This window comes from Macaca fascicularis, chromosome 20, assembly GCF_037993035.2.
Source record: "Macaca fascicularis isolate 582-1 chromosome 20, T2T-MFA8v1.1".
NCBI classification, from domain to species: domain Eukaryota; kingdom Metazoa; phylum Chordata; class Mammalia; order Primates; family Cercopithecidae; genus Macaca; species Macaca fascicularis.
The window spans coordinates 5,139,117-5,154,545 of record NC_088394.1 but is presented as its reverse complement, the minus strand read 5'-3'; the positions used below and the strand labels follow the sequence as shown (position 1 = coordinate 5,154,545).

Sequence of the window (15,429 nt, the reverse complement as noted above, 5' to 3'; positions counted from 1 at the left end):
CACCTGTTGTGCTGCTGTGGTCTCTGGGCTGGCTGGAAAGGAAAGGGGACAGGAATGTGGGTGGCAGGGATCTGGCCCTGGGCTCCCCTTTATCTCAGCCTCACTCTGGTACCAAGGCCCAATCAGCTGCGCATTGCTGGGAGTCATTCGCTCACCATTCAGGTTCCTGGCAGTGCTCTGGATGGCGGGATGCTGTAAAGGACAGGCGAGATAAGGCCTTGCAAGGAGCTTCAGCCTCTTACAGCCGCCTATGCAGGGGAGCCGGACTGTCTGCACGCGAGCAGATAGAGTGTGAAGACAGCAGTAAAGAAGAGAAACTGGCTGGGCATGGTGGCTCATGCCTATAACACCAGCACTTTGGGAGGCCAAGGTGGAAGGATCATTTGAGGCCAGGAGTTCAAGACCAGCCTGGCCCACATGGTAAAACCCAGTCTCTACTAAAAATACGAAAAGTAGCCAGGCGTAGTAAGCGCCTGTAATCCCAGCTACTTAGGAAGCTAAAGCAGGAGAATTGCTTGAATCCAGGAGTCAGAGGTTGCAGTGAGTCGAGATCCCGCCATTGCACTCCAGCCTGGGCGACAGAGCGAGACTCAGTCTCAAAAAACAAACAAACAAACAAAAAAACCTGTAGGACAGGAAGCAGCTGGGATGCAGCGAGGAAGGGAATTCAGGGTCCGAGAAGGTGACTTTCAGCTAAGAGCCAAGACCTGAAGGCTGATGAGGAGCCAGCCAGGGAGAGAGCCACTTCCGAGGCGAGGAAGTACAATGTGGGCACAGAGAGGAATGTGGAGGGCGGGAGGAAGAGGAAGAAGGGCAGTGGTGCAGAGCAGGGGTCCAGGCGGCCCAACTTCCATCCCACCATTTGCCAAATGCTGTGTGCCAGATGCCCTTCCGGGCGCTTGACATCTAAGAGCAGAGGAGAGAGAAAAGTCTTGCCCAGGCCGGGCGCGGTGGCTCAAGCCTGTAATCCCAGCACTTTGGGAGGCCGAGACGGGCGGATCACGAGGTCAGGAGATCGAGACCATCCTGGCTGACACGGTGAAACCCCGTCTCTACTAAAAAATACAAAAAACTAGCCGGGCGAGGTGGCGGGCGCCTGTAATCCCAGCTACTCGGGAGGCTGAGGCCGGAGAATGGCGTGAACCCGGGAGGCGGAGCTTGCAGTCAGCTGAGATCCGGCCACTGCACTCCAGCCTGGGCGGCAGAGCGAGACTCCGTCTCAAAAAAAAAAAAAAAAAAAGAAAAAAAGAAAAGTCTTGCCCAACAGGAACTCCCACTCCAGTGGAAGGAAACAGATTCTCAATAACAAACATAAAGGGAGGCCAAGGTGGGAGGATTGCTTGAACCCAGGAGTTTGAGGTCAGACTGGGCAACATAGGGGGACCCTTGTCTCTACAAAGAATACAAATATTAGTCGGGCACAGTGGCTCACACCTGTAATCCCAGCACTTTGGGAGGCCGAGGCGGGCGGATCACGAGGTCAGGAGATCAAGACCATCCTGGCTAAGACGGTGAAACCCCATCTCTACGAAAAATACAAAAAATTAGCTGGACATCGTGGCGGGCACCTGTAGTCCCTGCTACTCAGGAGGCTCAGGCAAGATAATCGCTTGAACCCGGGAGGCATGGTGGCACATGCCTGTGGTCCCAGCTACTCAGCTGAGGTGAGAGTATCACTCAAGGCTGGAAAGTCAAGACTGCAGTGAGCCATGATCATGCTACTGTCCTGCAGCCTGGGCAACAGAGTGAGACTCTGTCTCGAAAAAAAAAAAAAATTTTTTTGACTGGGCGTGGTAGCTCACACCTGTAATCCCAGCACTTTGGGAGGCTGAAGTGGGAGAATCACTTGAACCAGGAAGGTGGAGATTGCAGTGAGCCAAGATTGGGCCACTGCACTCCAGCCTGGGTGACAGAGAAATACTTCGTCTCAAAAAAAAAAAAAAAGCCGGGCGCGGTCACTCAAGCCTGTAATCCCAGCACTTTGGGAGGCCGAGACGGGTGGATCACCAGGTCAGGAGATCGAGACCATCCTGGCTAACACGGTGAAACCCCATCTCTACTAAAAAATACAAAAAACTAGCCGGGCGAGGTGGCGGGCGCCTGTAGTCTCAGCTACTCCGGAGGCTGAGGCAGGACAATGGCGTGAACCCAGGAGGCGGAGCTTGCAGTGAGCCGAGATCCGGCCACTGCACTCTAGCCTGGGTGACAGAGTGAGACTCCGTCTCAAAAAAAAAAAAAAAAAAAAAAAAAGAAAAATAATTTAAAAATAAAATCGGTTGGGCACAGTGTCACATGCCTATAATCCCAGCACTTTGGGAGGCTGAGGCGGGTGGATCACTTAAGGCCAGTAGTTCAAAACCAGCCTGGCCAACATGGTGAAACCCTGTCTCTACTAAAAATTAAAAAATTAATGGGGCATGGTGGTGCATGCCTGTAATCCCAGTTACTCAGGAGGCTAGAGCATGAGCATCGCCAGAACCTAGAAGGTGGAGGTTGCAGTGAGGCAGGATTGTGCCACTGCACTCCAGCCTGGGTGACAGGGTGAGACCCTGTCTCAAAATAATAAAAAATAAATAAATAAATTATGCGGTTTGATAGAGGGTGATCAGAGTCTTGGGAAAAAAAAATAGAGACAAGAAGGGAGGATAAGCCAGTCTCAAAAGGCTGCACATTGTATGATTCAATTTCTTTTTTTTTCTCATTTTTCATTTTTATCTTTTTTTTTTTTTTTTTTTTTTTTTTTTTTTTTTTGAGGCAGGGCCTGACTCTGTTGCCCAGGCTGGAGTGCAGTGTTGTGATCACAGCTCATAGCAGCCTCTACCTCTCGGGCTCAAGAGATCCTCCCACCACTCAGCCTCCCGAGTGGCTGGGGTTACAGGCGCCTGCCACCACACCCGGCAATTTTTGTATTCTTTGTAGAGATGGGGTTTCACCATGTTGCCCAGCCTGGCCTTGAGTTCCTGACCTGAAGCGATCCACCTCGGCCTCCTAAAAGTTTTGAAATTACAGGTGTGAGCCACCACACCTGGCTTGCATGATTCCATTTCTATGAAGTGTCCAGAACCTGTGAATCCATAGAGAGAAAAATGAGTGGTTGACAGGGGCTGGGGGAGGGGGCTGGGGAGTGACTAATGGGTGATGAAAATATTCTGAAACTAATAGTGGTAACAGTGGCACAGCTCTGTGAATAAAAGGCATTGGATTGTGCACTTGAAAATCATGAAATGTATGGATTATATCTCAATAAAGCTGTTACTTTTTTCATTCATGGAGGGCAAGTCACGGCGTTGTAAGGGGTCCTGGTGGGCGTGATTGAGGTGACATTTGAGCAAAGATTTGAAGGAGGGAACCAGCTTCCCAGGCAGTAGGAATGTGGATGAAACCTAGTTTGAAGTTTGCTGTTTTCTAAAGTATTCCTGAGAATTTGGCATCCTACTCCATATTATGTTCATTGATTTCATATAATGTTGCATTCCCAAATATTTTGGCAAAATCAAGGGCAGAAATCGCCCAACGTCTGACCGATACGCTTAGCTGCTTCAGCGCACCAGGGTAGGCACGCGGGCAGTTGAAGCTCCTGGTACCGCCCCTCGCCCTCCCAACGCCCGCCCCCAGTTATCCAAAGCGCAACGCAGGCTCCGCGCTGTGTCAAACCCCGCCTCCGACTCCGCCCCGAGCCTCTACGACACTGCCGGCGCCCGGCCCCGGGACCCAAGGAATGCGCATGCCCAGCGCCGTGTCGCGCACGCGCTCTCTACGGCTTCTCTTGACCTCTGACCCGGCGACCACCCTTGAGCCCCGGCCGCGGGGCCAGGAAGTCGGAGTTGGAGCTCCTGAGGCAGAGCGGCTGCCATGGTGAGACCCGAGTCGAGCGCTACCGGGGAGGGGAGGCCGAGTCGGACCGGGGGCCGGGCGGCGAGCTTGGGGCTGGGAGGCGGGAGCCGTGCGCCTCCTGCGTGCCCGGCAGAAAGCATGGTCTGGGGTCGTTGCACCCAGGGGGATCGAGGCCGGCAGCGGCGGCCTCAGGGTCAGGGAAAACGTGGTCGCGCTGTGCCTAGCCCGCGTGTGAGCGAGCAGCCGTGGGCGGCGGTGGAGCATGGGGCTGGCCGGTGAGCACCTCCCCTGCCCTGGAACCTTACAGCGCTGCAGAGTCGATGTTGCTGCCCTGTTGTTATCCCCAGTGGAAAAATGACCTTTCCAGGGAAGTGGCAGACCTGGGACTTGAACTAGGCCCCGAGACACCGAGCATGGAGCGTTCGTATGATACCGTTGGCACCTAGAGCCAGTCAGCAGACGTGCGCCACACTGTCAGGTCACCTGGGGAACCTTTAAAAGTGCAGATTTGGCCGGGTGCGGTGGCTGACGCCTGTAATCCCAGCACTCTGGGAGGTTGAAGCGAAGATCACGAGGTCAGAAGATCGAGACCAGCCTGACCCACATGATGAAAACCCGTCTCCACCAAAAAATTAGCCGGGTGGGGTGGTGTGCGCCTGTAGTCCATGCTACCCGGGAGGCTGAGGCAGGATAATCGCTTGAACTCGCTAGACAAGTTGCAATGAGCCGAGATCCGCCATTGCACTCCAGCCTGAGCGACGGGGGAGACTCCGTTTCAAATGAAAAAAAATTATATATATGTATTATATATACTATATATATTTATATATACTATATATTGTTATATATTTTTATACATGATATATGTATACATACACACATTTTATATATATATATATTAGCTGGGCATGGTGGCGCATGCCTGTAATCCCAGCTACTTGGGAGGCTCGAGTATCTCTTGAACATGGGAGGCAGAGGCTGCAGTGAGCCAAGATTGTGCCGCTGCACTCCAGCCTGGGCGGCAGAGCAAAACTCTCTCAAAAAGGGAAAAAAAAAGAGGGGAAAAAATAAAAGTTCAGGTTCTTGAGCCCTATCCCTGGAGGTTCTGCATACATAAGTTCCCCAAGTGACTCTGTTGCAGCCACTCCTTTTTTTTTTTTTTTTTTTTTTTGAGACGGAGTCTCGCTCTGTCGCCCAGGCTGGAGTGTAGTGGCGCTATCTCTGCTCACTGCAAGCTCCACTGCCTCCCGGGTTCACGCCATTCTCCTGCCTCAGCCTCCCTAGAAGCTGGGACCACAGGTGCCCGCCACCACGCCCGGCTAATTTTTTTTTTTTTGTATTTTCAGGAGAGACGGTTTCACCGTGTTCGCCAGGATGGTCTCGATCTCCTGACCTCGTGATCCGCCTGCCTCAGCCTCCCAAAGTGCTAGGATTACAGGTGTGAGCCACCGCACCCGGCCTGCAGCCACTTCTTAACTAACATAGTAATAAGGATAACGTAACAGCTAACAGCTTACAAGTGCCAGCCCCTGAGCTGAGGCTTTATGTAGAGTCTCTCATTTATTTATTTATTTTTTTTGAGACGGAGTCTCGCTCTGTCGCCCAGGCTGGAGTGCAGTGGCCGGATCTCAGTTCACTGCAAGCTCCGCCTCCCAGGTTCCCGCCATTCTCCTGCCTCAGCCTCCCGAGTAGCTGGGAGTACAGGCGCCCGCCACCGCGCCCGGCTAAGTTTTTTTTGTATTTTTTAGTAAAGACGGGGTTTCACCGTGTCAGCCAGGATGGTCTCGATCTCCTGACCTCGTGATCCGCCCGTCTCGGCCTCCCAAAGTGCTGGGATTACAGGCTTGAGCCACCACGCCCGGCCGAGTCTCTCATTTAATGTTTATGAAGTCCTGCTGTCATTGTCCTTATTTTACAGATAAGGAACCTGAGCCCCAGACAGTTTTGACTCCTCCATAGTCATGCATCGCACGGTGTCACAGACCTCTTTTGAGCCCAGCTCTGTCCCAAAACTCATGGGTTTTTTTGTTTGTTTGTTTTTTGAGATAGGATCTCTGTCTGTCACCCAGGCTAGGATGCAGTGCAACGATCCTAGCTCACTGCAGCCTTGAACTCCTGGGCTCAAGCGATCCTCCTACCTTAAACCCCCAAGTAGTTGGGCCTACAGGTGGGTGCTAGCACACCTGGATAATTTTTATATTTATGTAGTGATGGGGTCTTACTGTGTTGCCCAGGATGGGTCTCCTAGGCTGGAGTACAGTGGTACAGTCACAGCTTAGTGCAGCCTCAACCTCCTGGGCCTCAGGTGATCCTCCCATATCATCCTCCCGAGTAGCCTCAGCCCCCTGGGTAGTTGGGACAACAGGCATGCTCCACTATGCCCAGCTAATGTTTTATATCTTTTGTAGTTAGGTGTCACCACGTTGCCAGGCTGGTCTCAAACTTCTGGGCCCAAGCAGTCCTCCTGCCTTGGACTCCCAAAGTGCTGGGATTATAGGCCTGAGCCACCGCACCCAGCGTGATAGTATATTAACAAGGAAAGAAAGTACTGGCCGGGCACGGTGGCTCACATCTGTAATGCCAGCACTTTGGGAGGCCGAGGCGGATGGATCACGAGGTCAGGAGATGGAGACCATCCTGGCTAACACGGTGAAACCCCGTCTCTACGAAAAATACAAAAAATTAGCCGGGTGTGGTGGCAGGCGCCTGTAGTCCCAGCTACTCAGGAGGCTGAGGCAGGAGAATGGTGTAACACGGGAGGCAGAGCTTGCAATGAGCTGAAGGTCGGGCCACTGCACTCCAGCCTGGTGACAGAGCGAGACTACGTCTCAAAAAAAAAAAAAAGAAAAAAGTGCTGACCGGGTGCAGTGGCTCACACCTGTAATCCCAGCACTTTGGGAGGCTGAGGTGGGTCGATTGCCTGAGCTCAGGGGTTCGAGACCAGCCTGGGCAACACGGTGAAACCCTGTCTGTACTAAAAATACAAAAAATTGGCCGGGTGCAGTGGCTCACACCTGTAATCCTAGCACTTTGGGAGGCTGAGGTGGGTGGGTCACCTGAGGTCGGGAGTTCGAGACCAGCCCCATCAACATGGAGAAACCCCGTCTCTACTAAAAATACAAAATTAGCTGGGCGTGGTGGCGCATGCCTGTAATCTCAGCTGCTCGAGAGGCTGAGGTAGGAGAATTGCTTGAACCCGGGAGGCGGAGGTTGCGGTGAGCCGAAATCATGCCATTGCACTCCAGCCTGGGCAACAAGAGCAAAACTCCATCTCAAAAAAAAAATTAGCTGGGTGTGGCGGTGGGCGCCTGTAGTCCCAGCCACTCGGGAGGCTGAGGCAGAAGAATTGCTTGAACCTGGGAGGCGGAGGTTGCAGTGAGCCGAGATCGCACCACTGCACTCCAGCCTGGGCCACAGAGCCAGACTCTGTCTCCAAAAAAAAAAGAAAGTGCTGTCGGAAGGTATACATGGGAGAGTCTGGGAAGGATTTCACCTGAGGGATGGGGGGATGATGTTAAGTCCTGAGGGATTTTGGGTTTTGACAGGATCAGGGTAGAAGGGAGGATGTTCAAGGTGCAGGAGCTCAGAACAGCAAAGGCCCTGAGGAGTACAGAAGTATGAGAGCGGCTCTAGGATCAGAGGGTGGGGTTGCAGCGTGGAGAGAGATGAGGGTGAGAAGTTGAGGCCAGACCAGGCGCTGCGAATGCCACGCTGGGGAGTGGACCAAATCTGCAGGCGGCGGTGGAGAATTGTGTGTGCTCTGGGAGATGGCCAGAACCCTCCTGCAGAAGAGTTAGGAGGTGCTTGGAAACCCTGCCTGGGGACATGGAGTTCATGAGACATCAGGTTGGGCAAGGCTGCAACAGCCGTATTCATTCAGATGCATCGGGGGCACCTGCTGTGCCCGTCACTGGCCAGGCCCCGATTGTCATGGCACGTGCTGCAGTTGTGGTACTGACCTTTCTCCTGTCTAGTTGTGATGCCTGTATCTGCTTCAGGGGCCTTGGGTGACCAGAGTGTCCTTGAGAAGAGAGTGAGTCTCAGGCTGTCTGCTTATCTACCCGGAGCCTGGGGCTTGGCCTCAATGGCGCATTACACGGGAATCTCAGACACAAGTCAGTGTAAGCCCCATTGCTGAGTGCCTCCCACAGCACTGTCTGTGGTCCCAGCTGCTGGGCTCTGGTCCTGCCTCGGGCCAGGTTGCTGCCCAGCAAGGAGGTGCATGTGCTGCCTCCATGTGTGCCAGGGTTGGATCCTGTGCTTCTAACTGCTGCTGTCTGACAGCCGCGTGGCCTGAAGTTGGATGCCAAGTCAGCTGGGTCCTCTCACCTGGGACCCTCAGGCCCAACTGTCAGTCAGTGGACTATGGGATGTTTGGAGCCTCTGGGAGGGGCCTCAGGTAGTGGTTGGTTTGGTCACCCATGGTAGCCACAGCTGGCAGAGATCTGCTCCCTGTGAGTGAGCTCTGAATGCAGCCTGACCCATGGTGGAAGCTCAGGGGACATTGCGGTACTGGATAGGTGGATGAGGGGCGTGGCTGCACCGCCTAGTTCTGGGCCTGCTGCTGTCCATCCATGTGGTGTTAATGGCATTGCCTCCTGAGAGCCTTTTGTCCTCTTGTGAGGAGGGCATTATTCTCTCCATTTCACAGTTAAGAAAACTGAGGTAGGCTGGGCCCAGTGGCGCACGCCTGTAATCCCAGCACTTTGGGAAGCTGAGGCAGGCAGATCATGTGAACCTAGGAGTGCAAGACCACACCTGGGCAACATGGTGAAACCCCATCTCTCCAGAAAAGTACAAAAATTTAGCCAAGTGTGGTGGCATGTGCCCAGCCTCCAGAAGTTACGAAGTTTCCACCTACTTGTGAAATCCTAACCCGCCTGTGTTTGTTCATTCCCCTAATGGCCCATATCACATCCCGCCTGTTAAGGAAAGAGTAGGTCCTTGGAGGCTGAGTACAAGTAGCTGCAGCTACTCGGGAGGCTTAAGCAAGAGAATCTCTTGAGGTTGGTAGGTAGAGAATCTCTTGAGGCTGCCAGTGAGCCATGATTGCACCACTGCACTCCAGCCTGGACGACAGAGTTAGACTCTGCTTCAAAAAAAAAAAACAAAAAAAGGCCGGGCGTGGTGTCTCACGCCTGTAATCCCAGCACTTTGGGAGGCCGAGGCGGGTGGATCACCTAAGGTCAGGAGTTTGAGACCAGCCTGACCAACATGGTGAAACCTCATTTCTACTAAAAATACAAAATTAGCTAGGCTTGGTTGTGTTCACCTGTAATCCCAGTTACTTGGGAGGGTGAAGCAGGAGAATCGTTTGAACCTGGGAGGCGGAGGTTGCAATGAACTGAGATCAAGCCACTGCACTCTAGCCTGAGTGACAGAGCGAGACTCAGTCTCAGAAAAATAAATAATAAAAAACCCAAAACAAACAAACAAAAAAACAGGTTCAGAGAGGTTGAGTAATTTGTCCAGGAGCACACAGCTATTGAGAAACAAAGCTAGGGTTCTGGTCCCAGGTCAACGTGGTTCTCATTCTGCTGCCTTGCTCCTTCCCAGCTCCCTGAGGGAATGTAGTATGGTGTTCTGCAGCCTTCACCCCTGAGGAAGCAAAGGGCCTATATCAAATGAGCTGCTATTTTGAAAGAAGCTTTGTTACTTCATAGTGCCTGGTCATTGACAGAGTTTGTGAAACAGTAAGGAATGAAAACCAATGTTTATTGAGCATCTACTGTACCGTTAGGCTCTGTGCCAGGCACTTGACAGGCATTATCTCATTTAATCCATATGACAGCTTTATTGGTGGCCACATTTTACAGGTAGGCACACTGGGGCTCAAAGGAGTTGAGAACATGTCTGTGGTCGCACAGCTGGGATTTGCACACATGTTATCCCAAAGCCTGCAGGTATAACCACTACACTACACTGCCTCTTCTGGGAGATGCCTCCCACGGGAACCTTGCTGGCCTCAATGGGCCATCCAGTCTGCTGAAACTTTGCAGTCCAGCCACCCTCTGCCCTGCAGCTCTAGGCAGCTAAAGCCACAGGCCATCAAGCCGCTTTGGTTTGAAGTGTGCAGGGGTGGTTGGGGAAGCTCCCCAGTTATGACCTCCGCTCTTAACGTTTATTATTTTGCAACAGTCATTGGCCTTGGCAGAATAGTAAACAAGTGATTGCAAGGCCGTGCGATAGCAGCAGAGGGACCGAGTTGGTGGGAGGGGTAGTTTGAGACCTGAGCTGTGTTTCAGGCAGAGGGGACCCTCTGCCTTTCACCTCTGTCCTTCAGACAGCACCAGCATCCCATTCCTGAGCCTCCTGTTCCACTAGGGAGGGGCTGTAGGAAGGAGGCGAAGTCACGTGAGACCGCAGGTGTGAGCAGGTGCATTCCTGACCCGCCCTCGCCTGCAGTACAGCCCCAGCCCTGCCCCGTGCCATGATTATAGGAGGGTACAGCTGGCCAGAGCCCTGCCCCTCGCTGTGATCACAGGAGGGTCTCCTCTGGCCTCTGCTTTCTGCTGTGAAATCCAGAAGTTACGAAGTTTCCACCTACTTTTGAAATTTCAACCCACTTGTGTTTGTTCATTCCCCTAATGGCCGGTAATTACATCCCGCCTGTTAAGGAAAGAGCAGGTCCTCGGAGTCTGAAGAAGGCCAGCTCTGAAGTCGAATCCACTGGAATCTGGAGCGAGCCCTTCTGGCCTCTGGGTTGGGTTCTTGATACTTGTCGGCTTGCCCAGGAGCCCTCCCTTCAGACCCCGGGACCCTGCGTAGTGGCTGCGGTGACTGATAGCGCCAGCCTTGGGTTTCCCATCTGCCTCTGAGGCACCCACTGTGTGTCCTCAGGCCAGTCAGCAACCCCGACCCCCCCCACCCCCAAGTTGTCAGAATTAAAAGGCACAATGAATTGAACGTGTTTGGCTGTTTGGCGCTGTGCCTGGGGTGCGGGCTCAGTTGATACTTGTTGACTGAAGGGAAATCTATAGAAAAGCACTAGGAAGAAAGGGAAAGTCACTTGGCTGTGCCGCATGAGCTTTCAACCTATGCCTAGCCGCCTCCAGCCGGCGCCACGCCCCCGCGTCTACAGCTTTGCAGTCACAAGGTCCTTTGTAAATGCTGTCTATATATAATCTCTTTGTTTCACATAAAATCTGCATCTTTCCCTGTCATCCGCCAGATTCCCAGTCTTTCCCAGGCCAGCGTAGGCTGTTGGCTGCTTGCAGGAACTCCCTTTTGCCTTCTCTCCTGCCAGTTTTGGCTCAACCCAGTCCCTTTGCCTAGAAAGCCCTAGTATTTCCGTCATGATTCTACCTGCCCTGCAAAGCCCAGCCCAGGAGGAGTCCCCTCCTCTCACAGAACCCCATCTCAGTCTTGAGCTTTTCTTCTCGACTCTGTGCTTCCGGTCGCCTCTTACTGAGTCTTCCCCAGGGCCTCCGTGGGGCATGGGATCACACGTGCAGCCTTCCAGCATGTTCAGCCTGCTGTGCGACAGTGGGGTTCCCTGCCGGGCCAGCAGTGTGCTCCGACTCAGGGCAGGGACCAGGTTCTGTGTAGCTTTGTGCTCAAGTGCTGAGCAGAGTAGACTCTCAGCAGATGTGTGAACAAATGGGTGAACCACTGGCTGAACAAATGAACGAGCCTGACTCTCCCTCATCATTTGGTCCATAGTGTGTTGAAATACCCTTCTAGTGGGCTTTTAGTTCCTTGAAGATGGAAACAAGTTTGCTTAGTAACTTTGTTTTATTGAATGGAATGGACTTAAACTCATCAGACTTGGGAGAATTAGGACAGATCTGTTTCCCCATTGGTAAAATAAAGGTTGGGCCTGATCTCAGAAACTCAAGAAGAGTGATTGTGGGCCCCAGGGTCGAGAGAGAGATACTGCCAGGTCCAGGACTGTCCCTGTGTTCTGGGTCCCAGACCACAGTGTTTCTTCCTGAAGCTGGTGGCTGCAGCCACTTTGCCTTGCTCCCCTCTGCCTTTTCTGAAGGATGATGGGGGGCCAGACTGCCTCTGGGAGCTCCGTCAAGTTCACCTCCCCCCAACTGCCTGCCCAGTGAGTAACTAAGCCACCCACCACGGAAGCTTTCATTCAGGGTGCTTTGGAGGGGGTGGCCTGGGGCTGCAGCTCTGTGCTTCATGACCTCGGGTCTTCAGGAGCCTTGCCCCTTGGCAGCCGTTTCCAGGGCCCGTCTCTGTGGGCCCACAGGGAGCAGCCTGCTAAGCGGGTGCCTGATTTACCCACAGGCCAAGTACCTGGCGCAGATCATTGTGATGGGTGTGCAGGTGGTGGGCAGGGCCTTTGCACGGGCCCTGCGGCAGGAGTTTGCAGGTAAGCATGGGTCTGTCTCCCCTTTGGGCTGGGAGTTCCTCTCCAGGTCAGATTTTCCCCGTAGCCATGGGCACCTCAGACCTGCTGGTTCTGCAGTGTGGGTAGCCTGGGGCACTTCCCATGGTGGGGGATGGTGCCAGACCAGGGCATCCTTCAGTGGGGACCTGGTTATCAACAGCATCCAGGGCAGGAGCTGGCACACTGGCCCATCCAGATACCTGGTTTTGTAAACATAATTTTTTTTTTTTTTTGAGATGGAGTCTCACTCTGTCACCCAGGCTGGAATGCAGTGGGGCAATCTCGGCTCACTGCAACCTCTGCCTCCTGGTTCAAGTGATTCTCCTGCCTCAGCCTCCTGAGTAGCTGGGATTACAAGCACCCGACACCACACCGGGCTAATTTTTGTATTTTTAGTAGAGACGGGGTTTCACCATGTTGGCCAGGCTGGTCTGGAGCGCCTGACCTCAGGTGATGCGCCCTCCTCAAAGTGCTGGGATTACAGGTGTGAGCCACAGCGCCTGGCCGTGGTTTTGTAAATTGATTTGATTGGAACATAGACACACCCACAGGCTGCTTTCTTTTTTCTTTTTTCTTTTTTTCTTTTTTCTTGAGACGGAGTTTTCGCTCTTGTTGCCCAGGCTGGAGTGCAACGGCGAGATCTTGGCTCACTGCAACCTCCACCTCCCGGGTTCAAGTGATTCTCCTGCCTCAGCCTCCCGAGTAGCTGGGATTACAGGCATGCGCCACCACGTCCAGCTAATTTTGTATTTTTAGTAGAGATGGGGTTTCTCTATGTTGGTGAAACTGGTCTTGAACTCCCAACCTCAGGTGATCCACCCAACTTGGCCTCCCAAAGTGCTGGCATTACAGGTGTGAGCCATCGCACGCAGCCCTTTTTTTTTCTTTTGAGACAGTCTCACTCTGTTGCCCAGGCTGGAGTGCAGTGGGTGTGATCTCAGTTCACTGCAACCTCTGCCTCCTGGGTTCAAGCAATGCTCCTGCTTCAGCCTCCCGAGTAGCTGAGACTACAGGCATGTGCCACCACACCCAGCTAATTTTTGTACTTTTAAGAGAGACAGGGTTTCACCATGTTGGCCAGGATGGTCTTGATCTCTTGACCTCGTGATCTGCCCGCCTCGGCCTCCCAAAGTGCTGGGATTGCAGGAGTGAGCCACTGTGCCCGGCTGACAGGCTGCTCTCAAGGCAGAGTTGAATGGTTCCAGTGCAGGCTCATTAGCCTGCAAAGCCTAAAATAGCTACTCTCTGAGCCTTTAGGAGAAGTTTAGCAGCTCCTGATTCTAGTTTCTGGGGTCACTGAAAGGGAAGAGGTCACCCAACGCAGTGGCTTTGGTGGTCTAGGTGACAGGTGGGCAGCTGGGCTGCTGCAGAGCCCTCTCATGCCCGCAGCCCCACTGTACAGTCCCCATCATAGCCTAAAGCTCCCCAGTTTGCTGTGCCCCTGGGATATGGGGGTTGGGGGACAGGGTCATCTCATGGTCTAGGTTGGGGACCAGAAAGCAGTTTTAGTGGTCGGACCCTGCCCTTATCCTCCAGTGAGGCACGTCTGTCCTCACTTTCCCAGCCTCTACCCCCTAAAAAAGAAACCACTCCAGGAGAAGAGGCAGCTCCTAGCCACCTGTCCCTGTGTCTCTCATCCTGTGCCGGTGGCAGGGGTGAGCCACCAACTTGGAAGGCCCAGGGTGAAGTCTGGGCTGCTGAGGACTGAGCGATCACCCACATGTCCACACAGCCAGCCGGGCCGCAGCTGATGCCCGAGGACGCGCTGGACACCGGTCTGCAGCCGCTTCCAACCTCTCCGGCCTCAGCCTCCAGGAGGCACAGCAGATTCTCAACGTGTCCAAGCTGAGCCCCGAGGAGGTCCAGAAGGTGAGGCCACTGGGCCGCCCGAAGTTTGAAGGGGAGAGGCTGCCAGGGCGGGAAGAGTGAAGGGAGGCCTGGCCAAGGAGGTCCGATGTGGAGGCTGCAGTCATACCCAGCTCGGACTCCAACTTGCGGGAGTCACTGTTGCTGGTGAAGTTCTAGGCCTGAGGCATGACAGTTGTAGAGACGGAGTGCTTGCCGGTAGCAGCCGAGTCGCCCTCCGGGGTATCCGTCCTCATCTCTGCCTCTTAGTGGCCACGACAGCTGCATGTGGCACACAGGGTGGAGAGGAGCCCTGTTGCCTCTCTGATGTGGCCCCACATAGCCTGCCCGGCGCCTCTCGCCTGCAGTCTGCAGCCCTCTCACCCGTCCCCTCTCCTCTGCAGAACTATGAACACTTATTTAAGGTGAATGACAAATCCGTGGGTGGCTCTTTCTACCTGCAGTCGAAGGTGAGTGGTCTTTGATTCTGGGAGGAAGTCAGTCATGGGACCCCCTCTCCTCACCTGGGGCTCGATTCCCAGTCGGGGGAGCTGGCCAGCTAAGGGCTTGGCACAGAAAACTGCCGGGCCTTCCCATGGTGCCCCAGCCTCAGGGAGTCCCCCTGAACTGCCACCCCTCTGACTGCTTTAGCTCTGCGGGGTCCAGCCACTCAGGCTGTGTCACCCCAGACAACAGCCCTCCCTCCCCGCAGCTGGGACTTGGAAGGAGCAGGAGCCCCAGCCGGTGGGGTGCTAGAAACAGCTTTCAGCTCACAGAGGTTACAGCATGCGCTGGGCCCCTGCAGCTCAGCTCTGTCTCCCCAGACCACCCCCTGACCCTGGGGCGCCGCTGAAGGAAGCATTAGTATCCACCCACTGCCCTCCAAAAAACGGACCTGGGCTGACGGGAAGAGGCTGTCCCATGTGGGCAAGGGGTATGGGGCAGAGGCTTGGCCTCCTGGCCTGATTATCTGTGACCCACTAGGTGGTCCGCGCAAAGGAGCGCCTGGACGAGGAACTCAAAATCCAGGCCCAGGAGGACAGAGAAAAAGGGCAGAAGCCCCACACGTGACTTCTTGGCTCCCCCCACCCACCCCGCCACCTCTAATTTATAGCTTGGTAATAAATGTCTTTTCTGCATTTCTCGTGCGCATGTGTCCGGATTCCAAAAGGCAGGTTGCTTCTCCTGCCACTTGGAGGGCTGTGGGTGCTGGGGATGGGGAAGCAGCAGCCTTTAACAGCCCAGAAGGGCCGGGCTGGGTGAGGTTGGCGGGCAGCCAGCCAGTGGGTCCCAGCTGAGTCCTGTCACGTACAGGATGCAGCCGCTCCTGCTTCCACAGCACCCGAGCCAGCGTTAGGCTCCCTCTCATGGCGTCCCTGCCCCCAGAGCTCTGTCGGCAGCCACCG

The 15,429-nt window shown here is 54.1% G+C and overlaps 1 protein-coding gene across 3 annotated transcripts; it reads left to right on the top strand.

Annotated features, from left to right (window-relative positions):
- The first annotated feature begins 3,768 nt into the window (after positions 1 to 3,768).
- On the top strand, positions 3,769 to 15,162 carry PAM16 (presequence translocase associated motor 16). 3 transcript variants are annotated; one of them, XM_065536923.1, is made up of 7 exons: positions 3,769 to 3,855; positions 4,182 to 4,312; positions 5,181 to 5,272; positions 12,076 to 12,160; positions 13,911 to 14,047; positions 14,428 to 14,493; positions 15,008 to 15,162. In XM_065536923.1, exons 2-7 carry the CDS (start codon positions 4,261 to 4,263, stop codon positions 15,092 to 15,094), a joined length of 519 nt encoding a protein of 172 aa, XP_065392995.1. In that variant the 5' UTR covers positions 3,769 to 3,855; positions 4,182 to 4,260; the 3' UTR covers positions 15,095 to 15,162. The 3 variants fall into 3 exon arrangements, with proteins under 3 accessions (XP_065392995.1, XP_045238957.1, XP_005591167.1); XM_045383022.2 differs by lacking the exon at positions 4,182 to 4,312; XM_005591110.4 differs by lacking the exons at positions 4,182 to 4,312; positions 5,181 to 5,272.
- The last annotated feature ends 267 nt before the right edge of the window (positions 15,163 to 15,429 follow it).